Source organism: Mus caroli, unplaced genomic scaffold, assembly GCF_978045245.1.
Source record: "Mus caroli unplaced genomic scaffold, Mus_caroli_1 scaffold_7, whole genome shotgun sequence".
Classification (NCBI taxonomy): domain Eukaryota; kingdom Metazoa; phylum Chordata; class Mammalia; order Rodentia; family Muridae; genus Mus; species Mus caroli.
The window spans coordinates 9944336-9970986 of record NW_028227262.1 but is presented as its reverse complement, the minus strand read 5'-3'; the positions used below and the strand labels follow the sequence as shown (position 1 = coordinate 9970986).

General features: G+C 40.0%; 1 protein-coding gene across 4 annotated transcripts in view; it reads left to right on the top strand.

Annotated features, from left to right (window-relative positions):
- The window catches only part of Pik3c2g (phosphatidylinositol-4-phosphate 3-kinase catalytic subunit type 2 gamma), a 349836-nt gene that overhangs the window by 46043 nt on the left and 277142 nt on the right, over positions 1 to 26651 (top strand). For all 4 annotated transcript variants that reach the window (XM_029478871.1, XM_021164809.2, XM_029478872.1 and 1 more), the window contains 2 exons: positions 2348 to 2462; positions 21266 to 21368. In XM_029478871.1, the coding sequence (XP_029334731.1) occupies positions 2348 to 2462; positions 21266 to 21368 (218 nt within the window). The remainder of the gene's footprint in view (positions 1 to 2347; positions 2463 to 21265; positions 21369 to 26651) is intronic.

The following is a 26651-nucleotide window of genomic DNA, read 5'->3' as shown; positions in this document are numbered from 1 at the left end:
GAGTCTCAGGACCACCCTTGGGACTTTCCTCTACCCTCTTTCTCTCCTGCACTCTCCCCCAACCCCCCAAACCCCCAACCATAGAAACTAGGTTTGCTCATCCCAAAGCTCGCCGAGACCCTGAGAAGTTTTGTACTAACTGTCCTTTACCTTTCCACATGTAAGTGCCCATCATAAAACCCTACGCCCTATCTTGTTTGATAGTAAATTTCGGACTCTTCTGCTCCGATAAAACTAAAACGTGGGAGCGGTGGACAGTGGGCGATGGAGTCTTGCGTGCACATTAAGAGGATATCCATATCTAAGTAACAATCTGTCATGTTCCAAATAGGGCAGCACTTGCAGTCCTGGCAACAGAAAAGCAAAATCCAGGCTGTTATCATTCTAAGCTCCACGCACACGGCTACCTGGCAACAGCCAGGTATGCTCCGCCCCACAGTTACCTGGCAACAGCTAGGTATGTCCTACTCACTATAAAAGGAGCTGCTTGCCCCCTCCTTGCTCTCTTACTCTTTCTCTGCTTCCCTTCCCCATCTCTCCGCATTCCATCCTCCCCCCTACTTGTTCATAGCCTGCCTCTACTCCTTTACCTCTTCTCTTCTCTTCTCTTCTCTTCTCTTCTCTTCTCTTCTCTTCTCTTCTCTTCTCTTCTCTTCTCTTCTCTTCTCTTCTTCTCTCTTCTCCATTCCCCTCCCCTCCCCATCCCCTCCTTTCCCCTCTCCCCTCCCCTCTCTCCGCCTTTCTCTGCCTCTACTACCCTCTCTCCGGGGAAAGGATGCCTTGGCATGGGCCAGCTGAGCCACCCCCTTCCCCCATACCTGACTACACCTCCATAGAACATATCCTCCCTGCCCCCTTTATCTTTTTATAAACACAACACAGGTGTCTAGCCACCTTCTACCACCAGCTTTTTCTGCTGTTTTCCAGAGTACCTTGCCAGGGATTTTGCCCTCGGTCTTCATTCTTTCAGCATCCCCAAGCTGTGGTTTGATGAGATACCTTTGTGACAGGGCAGTGCATGGCCATCCGGCATTTCCTCAAGAACTCTACTATTTAGTTTTCAAACCCATCCCTCAATGGCATCTTGACCTACCATACATTTTAAATTTGTGTCTCCCTTTTTGTCATAGCGATGCCATTTATGCCACTCTATGTTACCGAGTTTCAGACAAAGTCACTAATATACAAAAGAAAGTAGAAGAAAAAAAAATCTGACTGTAAAATAAACCAGTTAAGCAGACACAGAATTACAGATAAAACTCCACTGGACAATGCAGTTGGCCATTTGAAACTTTCTACTAAAAGCCCTTACAGGCTTGAGTGTCTTCAAGAGTCAACTATATTTGCTTTCAGTGATCAAGTTCATCGGCTCACACTAAAAATGAGGGCATGACACGTTTGAATAAATTAACCACATTAGTTTGTTTTAAGCATGTTAACCACCATGTCAGGCTCCTAAAGGGCGGAAACTATGGCAATCTAAATTCTTTCATAAAGAAACTGAGCTCCAGAGGTTGAAGAACTTGTCATCATAAATTCACTAAAAATGATTAAGTCTGAATTATATCCAGGAATAATGTTCGTGGTGGTAAACTTATCTTAATATCAAGGAAATAAGATATATTTTTAAAATACTGTTTTTTATTTAATTTGTTCTATAGTTATTTGTGTGAGTCCAAGTGTATGCACTGAATCATATATATGCAGTGCCTGCTGAGGCCAGAAGGAGCCACCATGCCCCCCTGGAACTAAGGTTACATTTGCCTATGATGCTCCAGAGAGGGGTAATGAGAACCAAACTTAGGTTCCCCGTTAGACTAGAAAGTGGTCTCTGCCACTGAGCCACCTCTCCAATACAATCATATCTCTTTTTTTTGATTTTATTTTTATTGATGGGTGTTTTGCCTGTACACATGTCTATGTGCATATCCCTGATGCCCATGGAAGAGAACTCAATCTTGAATCTCCTAGAAATGGAGTTACAGACAGCAGTGAACTGTCCTGTGAGCGCTACAAATTGACTCCAGGTCCTCTGGAAGAGCAGGCAGGACGTTTCACTGCAGAGCCATCTCCCCAGCGTCCCAAGATATGAGAAACGCAATACCCAGATTTGAAATTTTTCATTCACAGAGAACTGAACTTGAAAATGATCATAAGCAGCCTTTATCTAACATAGCTATGAATGTAATAAGTAGACAAACAAATGCGCTGAGCTTTCATTCCCCTTGATGGGGCTAGCTGGCTACAATACTTCATAATGTGATTATCAGGTTTTGTGCTCAGAAGCTTCGCTGGATATTTCATGAGCTCTTTCTCACCCGTATTATTATCCACTTTTGTTTTTCAGCTAATTATCTTGTCAAAGACCTAATTGCTGAAATTCTACTTTTATGTGCAAATGAGCAGCTTTCCCCCAGAGAGTATCTTCTAAGTATATGCGGTTCTGAGGAATTTTTACAGATGTAAGTATCTTATTAAAGTCAATTTTGGTTGCTATAATTTGTCAGTTTTAAGCCGCAAGGCTTTGTTTGGTTGGGTTTTAAAAAGACATTTCACAAACATTACGTTCATTCTGCTTTCAAGTGGCGAGGATGTGTTAGAGGTTTTAGTGCAAGATGTTCTCCACAGGCTTGAATATTTGAATGCTTGGTCTCCAGCTAATGTTGCGGGTTTATGATGCTTGGGAATCTTCCGGATGTCGTTTCTGATTGGCTGGCATCAATCACGTGGGGATTGTAGTTATTCTCCCCCGTTCCAGTCTACCTCTGATCCCTGGTCCACCAGGATGTGAGACTTCACAGCCATGAGCTCCCATGTAAAAAAATGGAGTGGACTTACGATGCCTTCCCTGGCACGACAAGTGCTATTCTCTAAACTTCTCAGCTAAAACAAACCCTTCCCCTGTAAGCCATTTCGGTTCACTGTTTCATTTGGTCAAAGCCATTAGAAAAGTAACTAGTATAGAAACCTCCCAGGAAAAAGAACTCAGAGCCCCACATTCCCTGGGAAAACTATTACTGACACCCTCAGCCCCATGACATTAAGTCATACCTTACAAATAAAATTTATCCTCTTTGTGGAGATTTGGAAAATTTGTGGATTGCTGGTACTTTTCCATTTAGTATTATTTTATACTATTGTATGTATTTCTTTATAGATATAATGACCTATGTACTTTTTTTGTTTGTTTGTTTGTTTGTTTGTTTTGGTTGTTTTTCAAGACAGGGTTTCTCTGTATAGCCCTGGCTGTACTGGAACTCACTTTGTAGACCAGACTGGCCTCGAACTAAGAAATCTGCCTGCCTCTACTTTTTTTTTTTCTTTAATTAGGTATTTTCTTCATTTACATTTCAAATACTATCCCAAAAGTCCCCCAGACCCACCCCCTAACTCTTCTACCCACCCATTCTCACTTATTGGCCCTGGCATTCTTCCATACTGAGGCATATAAAGTTTGCAAGAGCAAGGGGCCTCTCTTCCCAATGATGGTGGACTAGGCCATCTTCTGATACATATGCAGCTAGAGACACGAGCTCCAGGGATACTGGTTAGTTCATATTGTTATTCCACCTATAGGGTTGTAGACCCCTTTAGCTCCTTGGGTACTTTCTCTAAGAACCCAGATGCCCCTCAACAAAGGAATGGATACAGAACATGTGGTACATTTACACAATGGAGTACTACTCAGCTATTAAAAAGAATGAATTTATGAAATTCCTAGGCAAATGGATGTACCTGGAGGGCATCATCCTGAGTGAGGTAACCCAATCACAAAAGAACTCACATGATATGTACTCACTGATAAGTGGATATTAGCCCAGAAACTTAGAATCCCCAAGATACAAGATACAATTTGCAAAACACATGAAACTCAAGAAGAATGAAGACCAAAGTGTGGACACTTTGCCCCTTCTTAGAATTGGGAACAAAACACCCATGGAAGGAGTTATAGAGACAAAGTTTGGAGCTGAGACGAAAGGATGGACCATCTAGAGACTGCCATACCTGGGGATCCATCCCATAATCAGCCTCCAAAGGCTGACACCATTGCATATACCAGCAAGATTTTGCTGAAAGGATCCTGATATAGCTGTCTCTGGTGATACTATGCCAGGGCCTGGCAAACACAGAAGTGGATGCTCACTGTCAGCTATTGGATGGATCACAGGGCTCCCAATGGAGGAGCTGCCTCTGCTTTTATGTGGGTGTTTTGCCTTCCTGAATATCTGTGCACCATGTGCATGCAATCCCTATGGAGACCAGAAGAGGTCATCAGATTCCCTGGAACTGGAGTCACAGGTGGTTGTGAGCAGTCCTGAGCATGCTGGGAATTGAACCCAGGTCCTCTGGAAGAGCAGAAGGTGCTCTTTACCACTCAGCTATCTCTCCAGACCAGCAAAGATATTTTACATAAACTATGACTGGGATGCCAATCAAATTTATTTATTTAAGAATGGTGATCTCCAGGGAAAGAGAATTTCAGTTTTAAGACTCCAGACCTGGCCAGAGCATCTGGAGGAGCCATCTTGGTTCCCAGATCACGCCAAGACTAGTCTGTGCAGGTGAGAGTGGGGACTACAGAGCTAACAGCTTCTAGGACAAGCAGAAGCCACAGAGCTTCTGAGGCAGACCCTGTTTTGGGCTCCAGACATCCAGGCACCTTCCCTGCCAGAGGAGAGGTGTCCACCCCACCTGAGAGGGCTTTGCTGGAGCATCTGGGGGAGACATCTTGGTTCCTGGATCCCACTGAGACTAGTCTGCCCAGGTGAGAGTGTGGACTACAGAAGCTAACAGCTACTGGGACATGCCTGGTTTCGGGCCTTCGTCTTCTGCCAGAAGGCAGGTCCGAATGCCAGATATCTGTGCACCTTCCCTGCCAGAGGAGAGCTTGCCTGCATAGAGTGCTCTGACCACTGATACTCAGGAAAGAGCTAGTCTCCCATGTCTGCTGATAGAGGCTAACAGAATCACGAGAGGAACAAGCTCTAACCAGAGACAACTATAACAACTAACTCCAGAGATTACCAGATGGCAAAGGCAAACATAAGAATATTACTAACAGAAACCAAGACCACTCACCATCATTAGAACCCAGCACTCCCACCTCAGCCAGTCCAGGGCATCCCAACACATCCAAAAAGCTAGACCCAGATTTAAAAGTATATCTCATGATGATGGTAGAGGACATCAAGAAGGACTTTAATAACTCACTTAAAGAAATACAGGAGAACACTGCTAAAGAGTTACAAGTCCTTAAAGAAAAACAGGAAAACACAACCAAACAGGTAGAAGTCCTTAAAGAAAAACAGGAAAACACATCCAAACAGGTGATGGAAATGAACAAAACCATAATAGAGCTAAAAGGGGAAGTAGACACAATAAAGAAACCCAAAGTGAGGCAACGCTGGAGATAGAAACCCTAGGAAAGAAATCTGGAACCATAGATGCGAGCATCAGCAACAGAATACAAGAGATGGAAGAATCTCAGATGCAGAAGATTCCATAGAGAACATAGGCACAACAAACAAAGAAAATGCAAAATGCAAAAAGATCCTAACTCAAAACATCCAAGAAATACAGGACACAATGAGAAGACCAAACCTATGGATAATAGGAGTAGGTGAGATTGAAGATTTTCAACTTAAAGGGCCAGCAAATATTTTCAACAAAATTATAGAAGAAAACTTCCCAAACCTAAAGAAAGAGATGCCCTTGAACATATAAGAAGCCTACAGAACTCCAAATAGACTGGACCAGAAAAGAAATTCCTCCCAACACATAATAATCAGAACAACAAATGCACTAAATAAATATAGAATATTAAAAGCAGTAAGGGAAAAAGGTCAAGTAATATATAAAGGCAAGCGTATCAGAATTACACCAGATTTTTCACCAGAGACCATGAAAGCCAGAAGATCCTGGACAGATGTTATACAGACACTAAGAGCACAAATGCCAGCCCAGACTACTATACCCAGCCAAACTTTCAATTACCATAGATGGAGAAACCAAAGTATTACACGACAAAACCAAATTCACACATTATCTTTCCATGAATCCAGCCCTTCAAAGGATAATAACAGAAAAAAAAAAAAAATACAAGGACGGAAACCACATTCTAGAAAAAGCAAGAAAGTAATTGTTCAACAAACCTAAGACAGCCACAAGAACAGAATGCCAACTCTAACAACAAAAATAATAGGAAGCAACAATTACTTTTCCTTAATATCTCTTGATATCAATGGACTCAATTCCCCAATAAAAAGACATAGACTAACAGACTGGCTACACAAACAGGACCCAACATTTTGCTGCTTATAGGAAGTCCATCTCAGGGAAAAAGACAGACACTACCTCAGAATGAAAGGCTGGAAAACAATTTTCCAAGCAAATGGTCTAAAGAAACAAGCTGGAGTAGCCATTCTAATATCTAATAAAATTGACTTCCTACCCAAAGTTATCAAAAAAGACAAGGAGGGACGCTTCATACTCATCAAAGGTAAAATCTTCCAAAAGGAACTCTCAATTCTGAATATCTATGCTCCAAATGCAAGGGCAGCCACATTCATTAAAGACACTTTAGTAAAGCTCAAAGCACACATTGTACCTCACACAATATTAGTGTGAGACTTCAACACACCACTTTCGTCAATGGACAGATCGTGGAAACAGAAACTAAACAGGGACACAGTGAAACTAACACAAGTTAGGAAACAAATGAATTTAACAGGTATCTACAAAACATTTTATCCTAAACCAAAAGGATATACTTTCCTCTCAGAACCTCATGGTGCCTTCTCCAAAATTGACCATATAATTGGTCACAAAACAGGCCTCAACAGATACAAAAATATTGAAATTGTCCCATGCATCCTATCAGATCACCATGGACTAAGGCTGATCTTCAATAACAACATAAATAATAGAAAGCAACATTCACATGGAAACTCTTCTCAGTGATACCTTGGTCAAGGAAGGAATAAAGAAAGAAATTAAAGACTTTTTAGGGTTTAGTGAAAATGAAGCCACAACATACCCAAAATTATGAGACACAATGAAAGCATTTCTAAGAGATAAACTCATAGCTCTGAGTGCCTCCAAAAAGAAACTAGAGAGAACACATACTAGCAGCTTGACAACACACCTAAAAGCTCTAGAACAAAAGGAAGCAAATTCACCCAAGAGGAGTAGATGGCAGGAAATAATCAAACTCAGGGGCGAAATCAACCAAGTGGAAACAAGAACAACTATTCAAAGAATCAACCAAACAAGGAGCTGATTATTTGAGAAAATCAACAAGATAGATAAACCCTTAGCCAGACTCACTAGAGGCCCCAGGGACAGCATCCTAATTAACAAAATCAGAAATGGAAAGGTAGGCATAACAACAGATCTTGAAGAAATTCAAAACACCATCAGATCCTTCTACAAAAGGCTATACTCAACAAAACTGGAAAAACTGGATGAAATGGACAAATTTCTAGACAGATACCAGGTACCAAAGTTAAATCAGGATCAGGTTAATGATCTAAACAGTCCTGTATCCTCTAAAGAAATAGAAGCAGTCATTAATAGTCTCCCAACCAAGAAAAGCCCAGGACCAGATGGGTTTAGTGCAGAGTTCTATCAGACCTTCAAAGAAGATCTAATCCCAATTCTTCACAAACTATTCCACAAAATAGAAGCAGAAGGTACTCTACCCAATTCATTCTATGAAGCCACAATTACTGTGATGCCTAAACCACAGAAAGACCCAACAAAGATAGAGAACTTCAGACCAATTTCCCTTATGAATATTGATGCAAAAATACTCAATAAAATTCTTACTAACCAAATCCACGAACATATCAAAACAATCATCCATCCTGACCAAGTAGGTTTCATTCCAGGGATGCAGGGATGGTTTAATATATGTAAATCCATCAATGTAATACACTATGTAAACAAACTCAAAGACCAAAACCACATGATTATCTCGTTACATGCTGAGAAACCATTTGACAAAATCCAACACCCATTCACGATAAAGGTCTTGGAAATATCTGGAATTCAAGGCCCATTCCTAAACATGATAAAAGCAATCTACAGCAAACCAGTAGCCAACATCAAAGTAAATGGTGAGAAGCTGGAAACAATCCCACTAAAATCAGGGACTAGACAAGGCTGCCCACTTTCTCCCTACCTATTCAACATTGTACTTGAAGTCCTAGCTAGAGCAATTCGACAACAAAAGGAGATCAAGGGGATACAAATTGGAAAGGAAGGAGTCAAAATATCACTTTTTGCAGATGATATGATAGTATATATAAGTGACCCTAAAAATTCCACCAGAGGACTCCTAAACCTGATAAACAGCTTCAGTGAAGTAGCTGGATATAAAATTGACTCAAACAAGTCAATGTCCTTTCTCTACTACAAGGGTAAACAGGCTGAGAAATAAATTAGGGAAACAACACCCTTCTCAATAGTCACAAATAATCTAAAATACCTTGGTGTGAGTCTAACTAAGGAAGTGAAAGATCTGTATGATAAGAACTTCAAGTCTCTGAAGAAAAAAATTAAAGAATATCTCAGAAGATGGAAAGATCTCCCATGCTCATGGATTGGCAGGATCAATATATTAAAAATGGCTATCTTGCCAAAAGCAATCTACAGATTCAATGCAATCCCCATCAAAATTCCAACTCAATGCTTCAATGAATTAGAAAGGGCAATCTGCAAATTCATCTGGAATAACAAAAAACTTAGGATAGCAAAAACTCTTCTCAAGAATAAAAGAACCTCTGGTGGAATCACCATGCCAGACCTAAAGCTGTACTACAGAGCAATTGTGATTAAAAACTGCAAGGTACTGGTATAGCGACAGACAAGTAGACCAATGGAACAGAATTGAAGACCCAGAAATGAACCCACACACCTATGGTCACTTGATCTTTGACAAGGGAGCTAAAACCATCCACTGGAAAAAAGACAGCATTTTCAACAAATGGTGCTGGCACAACTGGCTGTTAGCATGTAGAAGAATGTGAATTGTTCCATTCCTATCTCCTTGTACTAAGGTCAAATCTAAGTGGATCAAGGAACTCCACATAAAACCAGAAACAGTGAAACTTATAGAGGAGAAAGTAGGGGAAAACCTCGAAGATATGGGCACAGGGGAAAAATTCCTGACTAGAACAGCAATGGCTTGTGCTGTAAGATCGGGGATTGACAAATGGGACCTCATAAAATTGCAAAGCTTCTGCAAGGCAAAAGACACCCTCAATAAGACAAAAAGGCCACCAACAGATTGGGAAAGGATCTTTACCAATCCTAAATCAGATAGGGGACTAATATCCAATATATATAAAGAACTCAAGAAGGTGGACTCCAGAAAATCAAATAACCCCATTAAAAATGGGGCTCAGAACTAAACAAAGAATTCTCACTTGAGGGATACCGAATGGATGAAAAGCACCTGAAAATATGTTCAGTATCCTTAATCATCAGAGAAATGAAAATCAAAACAACCCTGAGACTCTACCACACACCAGTCAGAATGGCTAGGATCAAAACATATATGAACCTCCATGTTTATTATCATCAACTATAGAAATTAATTTAAATCAACCAAATTGTATATCAGCAGATGAATAAATAATGATTTTGTTTTGTGCATGCACACGCACACACCCATATATATATATAAAACCTATATATGACTACTATTCATCTCTAAAGAAAAATGTGATCACAAACTCTGCAGGAAAATGTATGGCCTTAGAAGAAAATGATACATTTAATGACCTTTTAAATAACTTAAATAGTGCCCTAAAACAATTTAACGTCTGCTATGAATTAAATTTTAAATATTTATTTGATTTTTTTAAATCATTAGTTTTTAGTTATCACAACAAATCTTTTTCTTGATGTTCCTTAGAGACCAGCCTCAATAATATAAAGCATGTTTAAGAAAAGTTAATGATTCTCTGTACTGGAATATAAACACTAGAGCGTTTGGCAGTCGTGTTCCTCCTTTGTGTTTCTAAATGATTACAAAATTTATAAACATCTCCTGAGACTAAAACGTATTTCTTTTGAGAGATACATTGTAGTCATTGTCCTGCCACAAATGCACTTGAAAATACCTTGTAAGTGAATCACAGCCAATGCAATAAAATCACTGGCATTGCCCTGGCCCTGGGCTTTTTTGGGTTGGGAAGTTTTTAATGAGTTCTTCCATTTCCTTAGGGGTTAAGGACCTGTTTAGATGCTTTACCTGCTCTTGATCTAACTTGGGTAGGTGGCATCTGTCTAGGAGACCGCCCATTTCATCTAGATTTTCCAGTTTTGTTGAGGATAGGCTTTGGTAGAAGGATCTGATGATTTTTTTTTTTAATTTCCTCAGTTTCTGGTGTTACGTCTCCTGTTTCATTTCTGATTGTAATTTGGATACTCTCTCTGTGCCCTTTAGCTAATTTGGCTAGGGACTTATCTATCTTGGTTTTCTCAAAGAACCAGCCTTTGGTTTTGTTGATTCTTTGTATTGTTCTGTTTCTATTTGGTTGATTTTGGCCCTGAGTTTGACTATTTCCTGTCTTCTACTTCTCTTGGGTGAGTTTGTTTCTTTTTGTTCTAGGGCTCTCAGGTGTGCTGTTGAATTGCTGGTGTAGGACCTCTTCAATTTCTTCATGAAGGTGCTTTGTGCTATGAATTTTCCTTTTAGCACTGCTTTCATTGTGTCCCATAAGTTTGGGTATGCTATGTCCACATTTACATTGAATTCCAGGAAATTTTTAATTTCTTTCTTTATTTCTTCCCTGACCAAGTTATCATTGAGTAAGAGTTATTCAGGTTCCATGGGTATGTGAGTTTTCTGTTGTTTTTGTTGTTATTAAAGTCTAGCCGTAGTCTGTGGTGATCTTATAGAAAGCATGGGATTATGTCAATCTTCTTGTATGTGTTGAGGCTTGGATTATATGGTCAATTTTAGAGAAGGTACCATGAGGTGCTGAGAAGACGATATATTCTTTTGTTTTAGGGTGAAATGTTCTGTTTATATCTGTTAATCCATTTGGTTTATAACCTCAATGAGTTTTACCATGTCCCTGTTTAGTTTCTGCTTCAGTGACCTGTTCATTGCTGAGAGTGGGGTGTTGAAGTCTCCCACTATTATTGTGTGGGGTTCATTGTGTGTTTTGAGCTTTAGTAAAGTTTCTTTTATGAATGTGGTGCCCTTGCATTTGGGACATAGATGTTCAGAATTGAGACTTGGTGGATTTTCTCTTTGATGAATATGAAATGTCCTTCCCCATATCGCTGGATAAGTTTTGGCTGAAAGTTGATTTTATTATATATTAGGATGGTAACTCCTGCTTGTTTCTTAGGACCATTTTCTGGGAAGAATATTTTCCAGCCTTTTACTTTGAGGTAGTGTCTGTCTTTCTTGTTGAAGTGGTCTGTCTTTGTTATTGATGTGTGTTTCTTGTATGCAGCAAAATGCTGGATCCTGATTGTGTATCCAGTCTGTTAGCTTATGCCTCAATTTGGAGACACGAAGAATATTACAGTGCTGAGAGGCACTCAATATGTAGTAACCAAATATGATTTTAGGAAAACTGGAAACACCTGGAAGCAGTTTTAGCTGATTTTTTCCAATCAAAAGTCCACATATTTGTCATGCAGAGCAGGCTGTTTTGAAATATGTAAACATTATGATGTGTCTAGTTCAAGCTGACACATGCATTGTTTCACACAGTTAAGATCTGCTCTCTTGTGGAAAGCATTGGTTTTAAGAGCTGAAGCACGGAGGAAAAGAGAAAAGACATTAAGAAATCTATACCTAAATGATAACAAGAAGAAGAGGATCAGAAAAGGGAAATTGAGAAGGCTTCTAGCTGAATACACACTTCCAAGCAGCTAGAAGTAGGGTCTTAAAGCCCACACCCACAGTGACACACCTACTCTAACAAGGCTACACATCCTAATAGTGCCAGTCCCTATGCGAACCATGACAGCAGGCTACCTTCTGTTGTCAAGTTTTCTTATCCCTTTAAAATGGGATTTTCTATAATATGCTGTGTTATGAACTGAGAGTAAATTCAAGAATCATAACAGAAACTTTTTCTGGTTTATCCTAATTCCATAAAAACTTAGTATATAAAATATTTATTAATATTTTATTATATTTATATAAATAGGGAATAGTGGAATCAGCAAATTGACATCAGAAATGAAGTAGAAATGCAACTGAGAGACAGAACTCACTGGGTTCATTCATAAAACATTAAAGCCTTCCACCAGCTTCCCCGCTCCTTGGCCTCCAGTGTGATAACCACAGAGAAGTGTCTCCCCTAACTCACTTCACATGACCTCATCCTGCCTTCTGGCTCCATCAAACTCATCAGCTGTTCCCCACAGTAAAAAGCATGAGATTTACTTAGCCTTGGGTGCAGAGGGTTGCATCCAACACTTGAAGGTTGAAAACCTATTCCCTATTGACTGTGCCTATCTTCCTCCTGGGGTGATGACAGTTGGCCTATCCTTTCAACTTGAAATATCTCATACAAGTTTTTTCTCCCAAGCTATTCATAATCAATGAAGAAAAACACTATATTGCATGGTGCTGGCCCTTTGTCTGGAGGCCAACTTCTATGAGTAATGCAAGTTTTTCTTACCATGCATCTATGAACTTTAATTTTTTTTCTCTCAAAGATTTTGTGATCTTAATTCCTACTTCATCTTAAAAAATAATTCTCCTTGGCCCCTACTGCATGAAACAATAAAAATGGCTCTATTTCAAAGCTTTTGCTGAATAAATCATGACTGTGGGAAAGCACCAGGGCCTCCTATGGAGAAACTGAATGTCTTTTTCTAATTTTATGATTATACTACAGTCAAGTTTATCTTAATTAAAACAAAACAAACATTGCTTATTGTTTATTTTACTGTTGTCAAGGAATGCTAAAGCCCAAAGATTAAAAATATTTTTGAAGAATAGAAAACAAAATCCTATAGTAACTGGAAACCTTGGTTTGAGCAGTAATATGTCTTTAAATTTGAATTAATATGGTGGCATCGATCTCTTCTCTCAGTATCAACATCAACTAGATTGATTGGACTTCCCACCAGAGAGCCTCTTTTTATCTCTTTACAGAAAGGATGTATTCATTTTATTTTCATTTTTATTATTACATAAGTATCTGTGTGTTTGTGGATCGATATGAGCACGTGAGTGCAGTTCCCTTGAAGGCCAAAAGACAACATCAGGTCCCCTGAAACTGAAGTTAGAGGATTGTGAACCACCATGTGGGTGCTTGGTAGTGAACCTGTGTCTTCTACAAGAGCAGCCAGTGTTATTAACTGCTGAGCTCTCTCTCCAGCCCCCAAATCCTTTTCTTGAAATAAGAAAATCCTATTTAAAACTGAAATCTCAGTCAGGACTATTGGCTCACTTGGAGGTAGAGCCTGAAGGATCAGGAGTTGAGGATTACTTTCAACTACATACCAAACTTAAGGCCAGCTCAGGCTACATGATGCCCTGTGTCAAAAAAATAAATTACACCACCTTAGTTAGAATTTTAAACAATCTTGACATCTTTCCCTTTAAAACTACTTTCAGGTCATCTTAGATCATTTGTGTGAGTTTGGCCATTAAGCATTTGCTTGCAAAGTATGATTGTCTTGTATTCAAACTAAACTTAAAACTGTAGCCTCCAGTAGGGAAAAGACTGCGTCACATACAGTTTAAGCTAATATATCATATTAATAGGCAGTAAACTCTGGATTTTAGGTAACCTTGGTGTGTATCTTTTCTTCTCCTCATAAAATCAAGGATTTCATTTAGCAAACAAATGAATTAATTATTTTTTACCACATGTAGAGACTCTGTTACACATTTTGAACTTTGGTTAAACGCTTTAATTCATCAGCTCGCAGGGTATCATAGTCTGCATGGACAGGAATGGGTTATCACTGAGCCCTCCACTACAGCTGAGAACATATTTTACCTCACCCAGTAGAAGGATCTTTTTTTTCTTTTTGCTTTTCTTTTCTTTTCTTTTTTTTTTTTTTTTTTTTTGAATGTATCAAAACCCCGAATCTATTGAAAAAGGTCTAAGGCTTAAATGCACAAGCAAAAGGAGAAGTGCTTATGGGAGGGGGGGCAATAGAAATTCTTTTGGCAGCTACTCGGGGAAGCAGGAACTTGGTGGTATCAGGGTGTGGTCAGGACAGTAATGGCTTAGGGCTGGAACATTCTCGGAATCAGAGTGTCAGTGGCCCGCTTTTGACCCCCTTTTTTTCTCGGGGGGAGAGGCCCAGTTTAGAGATCAAGAGTTGTTTTAATAGCTCCCAACATCTCCCCCGTTTTAATATTTTTATAAAGGCATATTGTATAATAAATTTGTAGCCACATTTTTAACGACTGCCTAAAGGCCTGTTTGCTCACCGGGTAATTCTCTAAAACCACGAAGGACACAAGGACAAGTCATCTATGAGGCTTGAATTAATGGTCCCAGTCTTTTGGGTATAACCTGGGCCAGCCAAGGGATTTAGGAACGAAGCAAGCTCCGTGGGTAGAGGTAGAGGTCTGATCCCCAGTGTGCAATGTTAGGGGCCATGTACAGGATTGACTTTTAGGCCCACAGACTTCTACCCAGAGTAACCCTGACCTGCTCCCGTGCCGTTTTTCCTGGGGGAAGGACCCTAGGGCACTCAACCTTCATGCAATCAGACATGCCTCTCAGAGACTGTCTAACAGCTTCCAGACTAATCTCTGTGCAGTACTTAGTCTTACAACTCTCACGGGCGACGGCTTCAAGTTCCAATTTTTTGATGTGTCTAGCCTAGGATGACTGTTTAGTTTCCAATGTGGCGAGAATGTATATTACCATGTTGGAAGCACAGACTACGGCAATCTATAAATGATTCGTGGCATGAGACTGATGGCCGAATTTACGGGGAGGGGAATGATCTTACTTAAGAATTTTATGGAAATTGAGTCTCTCTCCCCGAGAAGAGGGTGATGAAGCGGCATCTACTTCTGCCTCTTCTCCAGTAACCTGCTTGTTATCGCCAACGTCCAGCTGATGGTAATGAACTGAAACAGATGTGCTTGAAAGAGATGAATCAATTTGAGATTTGAGTTGCTTTAGCTTTTAGTTCATTCCCAGGGCTTTTCCTAAATTTTAAAGTTAACTGTAGTAGCTCTTCATAACAGTTAGCTGACAAAATATAATAACAACAGGCTTGCTTTTGATTTTTAGTCAACTCGAATAACACAGGTTGCTCGGAGTTAGTCCCGGGTGTAATGTGTAAGGACCACAGCATACTTCAGCTCAGGGTCTGAAAAAGATGAACAGGGAGAAGCATCATTAACCTACAGATTTGGTAAAGGGAGCCACAAACCCATTGCAGGGCATTCGGGAAAAGACGTTAGATGTTAACTCTGAGTAGAGCTGCATTAATTATCCTTAGACATGTGACAGCCAATATCCTGATACCAAATTACCTCTGCTACTTTAAATCACTATTTACCAAGGCTAATAATTATTGAATCTCTGTCTATTAGAGGTGATGTTGAAATAGCATGGTTGGTTTTCTGATTTTTCTAAAATAATTTGATAGAGAAAGTTGGCATTCCATAGTAAAGCAACCTCGGTGAGGGTTGAATGTGCAATTTTCGTCTTGGTTCTTGAATGTTTTAGATTAGTCAGGTCTACAGAGTGTTTCTCTTCTCTAGAGATTGGTTGGAGAAATGAATGAAACCTTGAGATAAAAATCAAATCTCTCCTGGGGGTGGAGGGGTGGGAACTGCAATATTCTGTGGGCTGAGGAGAGCCCAGTATAAATTTTGTAGAGGATACACATTGTTAGCATCCCTTATGTGTTTATTGCCTTTGTGTTGTAGGTAACTCCATTTCTGTAGATCCTTTGTTATAACTTAATTGTTGTGGCTGTATTAATAAATAGCAAAGGTGCTGCAGATGAGTTTTTACCGAGGTGATAAGTATTTCTCTGAGATCACAAAGTTTTTATTGTACTTAGTTGGTTTTATTTTAAGCCAGATATAGTGTGTGTGCTCTTTGCACTAAGGAATAAAACTGTATTGGCATGAAGAATCTGATGGATAGCTACTTTTTTATCAGATGGAGGTAATCAGAACAACGGAACATGTGAGGGCACAAATAAAAATCTATTCTGTCCACTTCCCTACTGGGTAAAAGTGTTGGTATCAACTTAAGCCACAAAGAAGTATTTCTGTTCAAATCCCTGACTGCCCTTTGCTAACTAACTCCCGCTTGTCAGCCCAGGGTTTGGAATTTACCATGTTACTGTGTCGTAACGTTAAGATATTTTAACGTTTACTCTCCAGGCTCCCCTGGAAGGGAAGTAACAGTAATTGAGTGGCGCTGGTTTGCAGAAACACCCACCATGCCATTTGTCTTTATCTGTGTCTGCTGGCTGTGACCAAACACCTTACAAGGGGCAAGTTAAAGTAGGGTTTGCTTCAGCTCACAGTTCCACGGGACACAGTCCAATGGCAGGGGAAGCTAAGGTGCAGGAGCATGAATCATGCCCGCGGTCAGCAAGCAGAAGGTGATGAATGCTGGCGCCCAGCCTGAGACCCCAGCTCGTGCAATGGTCCCACCCCCACCCCCACATGTAGGAAGGGTTTCCCACCTCAGTTAACAGAAGCACGAAAATTTCTCTCAGGCCTGACAGAGACTTCTCTTTTCGGTGATTTTACATCCAGGCAAGGCAACGATCAATATTAAGTATCGCATGAATATTTTAACGTTTTGTTATATTAACCTTATAAATGCCCTACTTAGAGGAAGGGTTAAAAGTCTAGCTAAATTTCTGAATCCCCCCACACACACCTCAAATTTCCAAAAGCTGTCAGTGGCCCTGGCTCTCTGTATTCAGAAAATCAAAGCATTATAGTTTTCCAGCGTTGTATCAACATTTCAAGGACCACTTGGTAGATGTTTCTTTTGCTGGGGTACTGGATATTGACTCCCGCGTCCCGATTGTTAGATGACCACCTCACACTGAATCATATCACAACCCAGAACTACTTTTTTTTTTTAATGTGAGAATAAACATTTAGTTAGTGTGGCTTATATAACACCAGCACACGGAATTGTTGAGGCCCGTGGACACCCACGAGTTTGAGAGCAGATTGGTGTTGAAATGGAGACTTTCATAGTTAATTTTCTGTTGCTGTGTTAAAATGCCCTGAGAAAATCGTCTTAAAGAGGAAAGGACTTATTTTCATTGATGTTTCTAGGAAAAGGGAGACTGCCATGGTAAGGAAGACGTGGCAATCAGAGAAAACAGGAAGCTGGCTCATCACATATTCATCACATCCAGAGAGAGGGAGAGAGGGAGGGAGGGAGGGAAGGAGGGAGGGGGTCAGGGAAAGGAATATGTTATAAAGCCTCAAAACCCATCCCTCGGTGACATACTTCCTACAGCAAGAATCCATGTTCTGTACCTTCCCTAGCCTTCCTGAACAGAGTACTAACCAATGACCAAGTCCTCAAACAATCGAACTGCTAGGAACATTTCTCAAGGGGACCACACAGATGTCTCAAAATAACAAGAAGAAATTAACCCTTTGAACCTTACTACACTACAAAACAGTGGTATATGTTTATTTCAAAGGCAGCGCCCTTGTCAGTGTAGATTTATAAGTTGTGTCCACTGTGATGAGAATCAATGCCCACACCTGTACCTCTGCTATTATCCTTGTCCCCATAAAAACAAATATAAGCATTGGCATATCATTTTGATATAAAGTTTATTTATTATTCCTATTTACAGAAATAGTGCCATAAAATACTTTCAAATAATATGAGCTATTTATGAGTAGGAAACAGGGTTTATTGTGTACATGCATTTAACCTTTCAGTGTTCATCTTAAACATCACCTATGTGCTTAGCTGGACCTAGCATAGCAAGTAGCAGACAATTGGGATCAAGGATCCATTGGGAGATAAATAATGAATGTGCAGAAATTTTAATAGACTGGTAGACATGAAGAAGAAAAAAGAATGAACTTTCACCTGTATCCTAGAGATTCGATTATTTGTAAACATAGTTTTATACATTATTATCAAGACCTAAGCCAAGCAGAGCTGTGCGAAATCTCGATACCCAAGCTGATGTTGTGACTTCAGCACTCACACTCTATGGCGTGATGTTGCCAACATGGCCAGTTTCCTTGGTGCTTACACCTTCTCTATAATGCCTACCTCTGTTGGCAAACTAGGCCCTTCTCTCTCTCTCTTTCTCTCTCTCTCGATACACTAAAATTCTCATTTCTCTCTGGGACCTAGACTCTCCAAACAGCAATTAATTGTCTTCTTTTTCGTCTGCGATGTTCCACAGAGCATCTACTTACATGTTTTCTTACACCTCCCTTGGACCTCTCTTTCATTGTCTCTAGCCCAATATAATCCAATAGAAATGTCACACGGCCTAATAACGTTTTTACAAGTCACAAAAAAATAGAAATAAAAAAGCTTATGTAGAAATATCTTCATATATTTAAAAGTATTCCCTTTATCATTTATTTATGTGTGATATTACGTGTATCATTTATCTGTGTGCATGTATGCTCTACTGTATGTTGGTGATGGAGGGATGGAGGAGGTTAGTGGGAGAGGCCGAATCCCTGGAGCTACAGTGATAGGCTGCTGTGGGCAGCCTGATGTGAGTGCAAAGAACCAAACAGGTCCTTTGGAATACCAGCAAGTGCTTTTAACTGCTGTGCCTCCTTTCTAGTGCTTCTGTCTTATAAAGCAATAGGCAGAAGTATTATGTCAATGTGTAGGCAGTTGTTATTGAGGTACTTCATATTGTACCTTATGACAAACCTCAGCTGTGTGTGAATCCCAATTTAGCCACCTAAGTACATAAATGGCCACTGTACTGAACAGCTCAACACTAGGTTGTGAAAAACCATATATGAAACTAAATCTAAAATAATATAGCAGTTAGATATAAGAATGATAATTGTAAATTCTCAATGAAAATAATAAAGAGGGGCTGGAGAGATGGCTCAGTGGTGAAGTAAGTGCACAGGCTACTCTTCCAAAAGTCCCAGGTTCGATTCCCAATATGCACACGGTGGCTTACAACCATCTGTGTCTACAGTTCCAGGGGATTTGATACCCTCTTCTGGCTTCCATGGACACCCAGCATTCCCATGGTGCACAGATACGCCAGTGCACAAATATACAGGCAGATAAAATACCCATACACATAAACTAAAATAAAGAATAATTTTTAAAGTTGTAGATAATTTAAAAACAGATTGCCCCAGATATTTAATAAGTTATCAGTATAAAGACCCCCAAATGACTACATGAAATTTTCTTTTTGGTAATCTGTCATGTACTTTTGTATTTAATTGGGATCCTTTGAGCTAAATGCATCAGTACCATCCATCCCCTTTAATAACCAACAGACAGGGAGATTAGGTTGACAGCTGCACTGGAAACGGTTGGACTCGAGAGAATTAAAAAATACAGCTTTTTAAGAAGAGAAGAGAAAAGAAAAGAAGAAGAGAAGAGAAGGGAAGAGAAGAGAAGAGAAGAAGAGGAGAGGAGGGGAGGGGAGGGGAGGGGAGAGGGGAGAGGGGAGAGAGGGGAGAGGGGAGGGGAGGGGAGGGGAGGGGAGGGGAGGGGAGGGGAGGGGAGGGGAGGGGAGGGGAGGGGAGGGGAGGGGAGGGGAGGGGAGGGGAGGGGAGGGGAGGGGAGGGGAGGGGAGGGGAGGGGGGAGGGGAGGGGAGGGGAGGGGAGGGGAGGGGAGGGGAGGGGAGGGGAGGGGAGGGGAGAGGAGAGGAGAGGAGAGGAGGGGAGGGGAGGGGAGGGGAGAGGAGAGGAGAGGAGAAGAGAAGAGAAAAGAAAGGAAAAGAAAGGAAAAGAAAAAGAAGTCCTATTAGAACTAGAAGCCTGACTTTGAAAATGTCATCTATGTTTGCATTTAAGTGAGATGGCGGCATCTGTCTCCTCTTCCTCAGCTTTTGTTAGAGTGAAGGTGCTTCCCCCAGGGACTGCTCCTCTCCTGGCCTTTCTCAGTTCTTCATCTCTTCTTCTGTTCTTCAATGCTTTCTTCATCCTTTCTTTCATTTCCTCTAGAATAGCAGGAGCTACGGAATGGTCACATGAATTTAAATATATTTTACAGATCACGATAACAAATTGGAAAACACTTTAGTGTCGTATTTAACTCGCATATATTTAATCTGCATGAGGTGTTATTTAAACATGTTGTCAAAATTGATATTGAGAGACAGCAGCAATCCTTCATCTCAGAAAAGTCCATTTTTATTTAATACAGCACATTTGGAATTAATTTTGCTCTTCGTGTAATTGGAATTTGGAAAATAAAATTACAGGGGAAAAATGTTGAGAAACAGAAAGAAACAATGCAGATTCATATACCCAAAATACAAAATGAGGCCTTATATTTAATTTTCTTTTTCTTTTTTATTGAAAATAGATTTATAGTACAATATATTCTGATCATGGTTTCCCCTCTCTCAGCATCTCAAAGAGGTACACCTTGTCTTTCTTTCTCTCATTAGGATGCAAACAGACACCTGAAAATGTATTAATAATAATAAAATAAATTAAACAAAATTTTCTTGTTAATCTTTTGATCTAGATATTAATATATCGGTTTTAAGAAACGCAGTATTTAACTCAAGATAGTTAAGCTTAATTGCCATATCTAATCTAATGGAGCCAGTAAATATGTCTGCAAAACGCAGGCTGTTTCCACCACGTTGCTCTGCTCACTGGATAAAATGGTCACCATAGGCATTGTGGCTTCAGTTAGCCCGCCCTGTAGCCTGTTGGGGTGGCTGGATGAAACCAACTCTGACCATGTCTAGAGCATCCTTTAATTTAATATGTCCATTTATAATGAATAGAAATAATAAATAGAAAATTTATAATTTTCTACCTTAATGAATTAAAATTACAGTATGTTGTCATATATAGCTAGAGATGCATATCCTCTTTCAGCATTCATTTCTACATATTACACAAATATATATATATGTGTGTGTATATGTATATAATACATAAGTATATATGCACATAGGTATGGATAAACACGTGTGCATGCATGTGCTCGCAGCTTACCGTTACCAGACTCTATCAGACCAAGTTTTAAGCAAACAAGGCAACAGAACCATCAGCGAGGCATGCCTTGACAGTGTGTGGAATTCTGTAAAAATGTGATTATGCTTCTCCTTCTCCCTCTCTAGGGATCACTCTCTAGGGAGCCACAAAATATTCCAGAAAAATAAATCTGTCATTCAACTTCATCTTCAGAAAAACAGGGACACTCCAGGAAAATTATCCCGGAAGGTAAGACTTTCTGAATGTGGGTTTCATCTAGGCATGTTGACACCTTTAAGGACGCTAGTTCTATCCGGGTGGCTCGCTGCCAAGGTGGAATTACTTAGATTAATGAGCAGGTGTTTATTTCAGTATAGTTATTAAAACAAGGTAAAATGTTGTCATAAAACTCCTTAATAATCCAGACTGAAACAATAACATGAACTTGTAACTGCGACCTTAGGGTATCAGACTGGACATTTGTCTCGTGTACCCCAAAGGTCAAAAGTTGAAGTCTTGACCTTCAAGGATTGGGAGATAAAGTCAAATGGTGTCCGCTTACATTTAGAAGAAATCAGAGAGCAGGGTTCTTATGAAATCAATACCCACTTAAGAAGAGGTTGGAATTTTCCCTCGCTCTTTTTCCTTCCCCCATCTCTGTTGGATTGCAACCTGAAAGCAACTGACTACATTTTAGGCATATGCTCCCCTTGAAGTTAAACCTCTTGGACACTATGGCTTTAACACTCTCAGTATATGATATTATTATACTATGGCTGTAATGTCCAGGGATGACTAATACAACCAGCTCAAACAGCCACTTAGTTTCTTTTTTTTTTAATTAGATATTTTCCTCATTTACATTTCCAATGCTATCCCAAAAGTCCCCCATACCCACCCACGCCCACTCCCCTACCCACCCACTCCCCCTTTTTGGCCCTGGCATTCCCCTGTAGTGGGGCATATAAAGTTTGCAAGTCCAATGGGTCTCTCTTTCCAGTGATGGCCGACTAGGCCATCTTTTGATACATATGAGACTAGAGATATGAGCTCCGGGGTACTGATTAGTTCATATTGTTGTTCCACCTATAGGGTTGCAGATCCCTTTAGCTCCTTGGGTACTTTCTCTAGCTCCTCCATTGGGGGCACTGTGATCCATTCAATAGCTGACTGTGAGCATCCACTTCTGTGTTTGCTAGGCCCTGGCATAGTATCACCAGAGACAGCTATATCTGGGTCCTTTCAGCAAAATCTTGCTAGTGTATGCAATGGTATCAGCATTTGGAAGTTGATCATGGGATGGATCCCTGGATATGGCAATCACTACATGGTCAATCCTTTTGTTACAGCTCAAAATTATGTCTTTGTAACTCCTTCCATGGGTGTTTTGTTCTGAATTCTAAGAAGGGGCAAAGTGTCCACACTTAGGTCTTCATTCTTCTTGAGTTTCATGCCTTTAGCAAATTGTATCTTATATCTTGGGTATCCTAAGTTTCTGGGCTAATATCCACTTATCAATGAGTACATATTGTGTGAGTTCCTTTGTGATTGTGTTACCTCACTCAGGATGATGCCCTCCAGGTCCATCCATTTGCCTAGGAATTTCATAAATTCATTCTTTTTAATAGCTGAGTAGTACTCCATTGTGTAAATGGACCACATTTTCTGTATCCATTCCTCTGTTGAGGGGCATCTGGGTTCTTTCCAGCTTCTGGCTATTATAAATAATGCTGCTATGAAAATAGTGGAGCATGTGTCCTTCTTACCCGCTGGGACATCTTCTGGATATATGCCCAGGAGAGGTGTTGCTGGATCCTCCGGTAGTACTATGTCCAATTTTCTGAGGAACCGCCAGACTGATTTCCAGAGTGGTTGTACAAGCTTGCAATCCCACCAACAATGGAGGAGTGTTCCTATTTCTCCACATCCTCGCCAGCATCTGCTGTCACCTGAATTTTTGATCTTAGCCATTCTGACTGGTGTGAGGTGGAATCTCAGGGTTGTTTTGATTTGCATTTCCCTGATGATTAAGGATGTTGAACATTTCTTCAGATGCTTCTCTGCCATTCGATATTCCTCAGGTGAGAATTCTTTGTTCAGGTCTGAGCCCCATTTTTTACTGGGGTTATTTGATTTTATGGAGTCCATCTTCTTGAGTTCTTTATATATATAGGATATTAGTCCCCTATCCGATTTGGGATAGGTAAAGATCCTTTCCCAATCTGTTGGTGGTCTTTTTGTCTTATTGACAGTGTCTTTTGCCTTGCAGAAGCTTTGCAATTTTATGAGGTCCCATTTATTGATTCTTGAACTTACAGCACAAGCCATTGCTGTTCTATTCAGGAATTTTTCCCCTGTACCCATATCTTCGAGGCTTTACCTAACTTTCTCCTCTATAAGTTTCACTGTCTCTGGTTTTATGTGGAGTTCCTTGATCCACTTAAATTTGACCTTAGTACAAAGAGATAGAAATGGATCAATTCGCAATCTTCTACATGATAACAGCCAGTTGTGCCAGCACCATTTGTTGAAAATGCTATCTTTTTTCCAGTGGATGGTTTTAGCTCCCTTGTCAAAGATCAAGTGACCATAGGTGTGTAGGTTCATCTCTGGGTCTTCAATTCTGTTCCATTGGTCTACTTCTCTGTCGCTATACCACTACCATACAGTTTTTTTCACAGTTGCTCTGTAGTACAACTTTAGGTCAGGCATAGTGATACCACCATAGGTTCTTTTATCCTTGAGAAGAGTTTTTGCTATCCTAGGTTTTTTGTTATTCCAGATGAATTTGCAGATTGCACTTTCTAATTCGTTGAAGAATTGAGTTGGAATTTTGATGGGGATTGCATTGAATCTGTAGATTGCTTTTGGCAAGATAGCCATTTTTACTATATTGATCCTGCCAATCCATGAGCATGGGAGATCTTTCCATCTTCTGAGATCTTCTTTAATTTCTTTCTTCAGAGACTTGAAGTTGTTATCATACAGATCTTTCACTTCCTTAGTTAGAGTCACGCCAAGGTATTTTATATTATTTGTTACTATTGAGAAGGGTGTTGTTTCCCTAATTTCTTTCTCAGCCTGTTTATCATTTGTGTACAGAAATGCCATTGACTTGTTTGAGTTAATTTTATATCCAGCTACTTCATTGAAGCTGTTTATCAGGCTTAGGAGTTCTCTGGTGGAATTTTTAGGGTCACTTATATATACTATCATATCATCTACAAAAAGTGATATTTTGACTTCTTCCTTTCCAATTTGTATCCTCTTGATCTCCTTTTGTTGTCTAATTGCTCTGACTAGGACTTCAGGTGCAATGTACAATAGGTAGGGAGAGAGTGGACAGCCTTGTCTAGTCCCTGATTTTAGTGGGATTACTTCCAGCTTCTGACCATTTACTTTGATGTTGGCTACTGGTGTGCTGTAGGTTGCTTTTATCATGTTTAGGTATGGGCCTTGAATTCCTGATCTTTTCAAGACTTTTATCATGAATGGGTGTTGGATTTTGTCAAATTCTTTCTCAGCATCTAACAAGATGATCATGTGATTTTTGTCTTTGAGTTTGTTTATATACTGGATTACTTTGATGGATTTCCGTATATTGAACCATCCCTGCATCCCTGGGATGAAACCTACTTGGTCAGGATGGATGATTGTTTTGATGTGTTCTTGGATTCGGTTAGCAAGAACTTTATTGAGGATTTTTGCATCAATATTCATAAGGGATATTGGTCTGAAGTTCTTTATCTTTGTTGGGTCTTTTTGTGGTTTAGGTATCAGAGTAATTGTGGCTTCATAGAATGAGTTGGGTAGAGTACCTTCTGTTTCTAATTTGTGGAATAGTTTGTGAAGAACTGGGATTAGATCTTCTTTGAAGGTCTGATAGAACTCTGCACTAAACCCATCTGGTCCTGGGCTTTTTTTGGTTTGGAGACTATTAATGACTGCTTCTATTTCTTTGGGGGATGTAGGGCTGTTTAGATCATTAACCTGATCTTGATTCAATTTTGGTACCTGGTATCTGTCTAGAAACTTCTCCTTTTCATCCAGGTTCTGCAGTTTTGTTGAGTTGAGTTTCTGATGGTGTTTTGGATTTCTTCAGGGTTTGTTGTTATGTCTCCCTTTTCATTTCTGATTTTGTTAATTAGAATGCTTTCCCTGTGCCCTCTAGTGAGTCTGGCTAAGGGTTTGTCTATCTTGTTGATTTTCTCAAAGAACCAGCTCCTCGTTTGGTTGATTCTTTGAATAGTTCTTCTTGTTTCCACTTGGTTGATTTCGCCCCTGAGTTTGATTATTTCCTGCTGTCTACTCCTCTTGGGTGAATTTGCTTCCTTTCGTTCTAGAGCTTTTAGGTGTGTTGTCAAGCTGCTAATGTGTGCTCTCTCTAGTTTCTTTTTGGAGGCACTCAGAGCTATGAGTTTTCCTCTTAGAAATGCTTTCAGTGTGTCCCATAAGTTTGGTTATGTTGTGGCTTCATTTTCATTGAACTTTAAAAAGTCCTTAATTTCTTTCTTTATTCCTTCCTTGACCAAGGTATCATTGAGTAGAGTGTTCTTCAGTTTCCACGTGAATGCTGGCTTTCTATTATTTATTTTGTTATTGAAGATCAGCCTTAGTCCATGGTGATTTGATAGGATGTATGGAACAATTTCAATATTTTTGTATCTGTTGAGGCTTGTTTTGTGACCAATTATGTGGTCAATTTTGGAGAATGTACCATGAGGTGCTGAGAAGAAGTTATATCCTTTTGTTTTAGGATAAAATGTTCTGTAGCTATCTGTCAGATCCATTTGTTTCATAACTTCTGTTAGTTTCACTGTGTCCCTGTTTAGTTTCTGTTTCCATGATCTGTCCATTGGTGAAAGTGGTGTGTTGACGTCTCCCACTATTATTGTGTGAGGTACAATGTGTGCTTTGAACTTTACTAAAGTTTCTTTAATTGTCCTGAGCTATCATTCTCACCGGCAAGAACACACTCAGACAACTGGATTCTTCTGCAGCAAAAGCTTTATTGCTTCTTCAAGAGGGAAGACCCAGACCCCGGAAAATAGTGTTGCTTATATAGCCCTCAGCCATGTCGTTTTAGCACCTGATGTGGCCTGTCAGCTCCTGATTTGTTGCTTGCCCATGACCCCATTACTACGCCCCGAGATGGGCAGTTACTAGGCGTGAGTTCACTCTCGCACCTGTGTACAAGGCTTGTATACTAGTTAGGCACAGCGATGGCCAGCGTCATCTTATAATGGTGATTGCTCGAGGCACAGCTCTCCACATTTAATGAATGTGGCTGCCCTTGTATTTGGAGCATAGATACTCAGAATTGATAGTTCCTCTTGGAGGATTTTACCTTTGATGAGTATGAAGTGCCCCTCCTTGTCTTTTTTGATGACTTTGGGTTGGAAGTCAATCATATTAGATATTAGAATGGCTACTCCAGCTTGTTTCTTCAGACCATTTGCTAGGAAAATTGTTTCCCAGCCTTTCATTCTGAGGTAGTGTCTATGTTTTTCTCTGAGATGAGTTTCCTGTAAG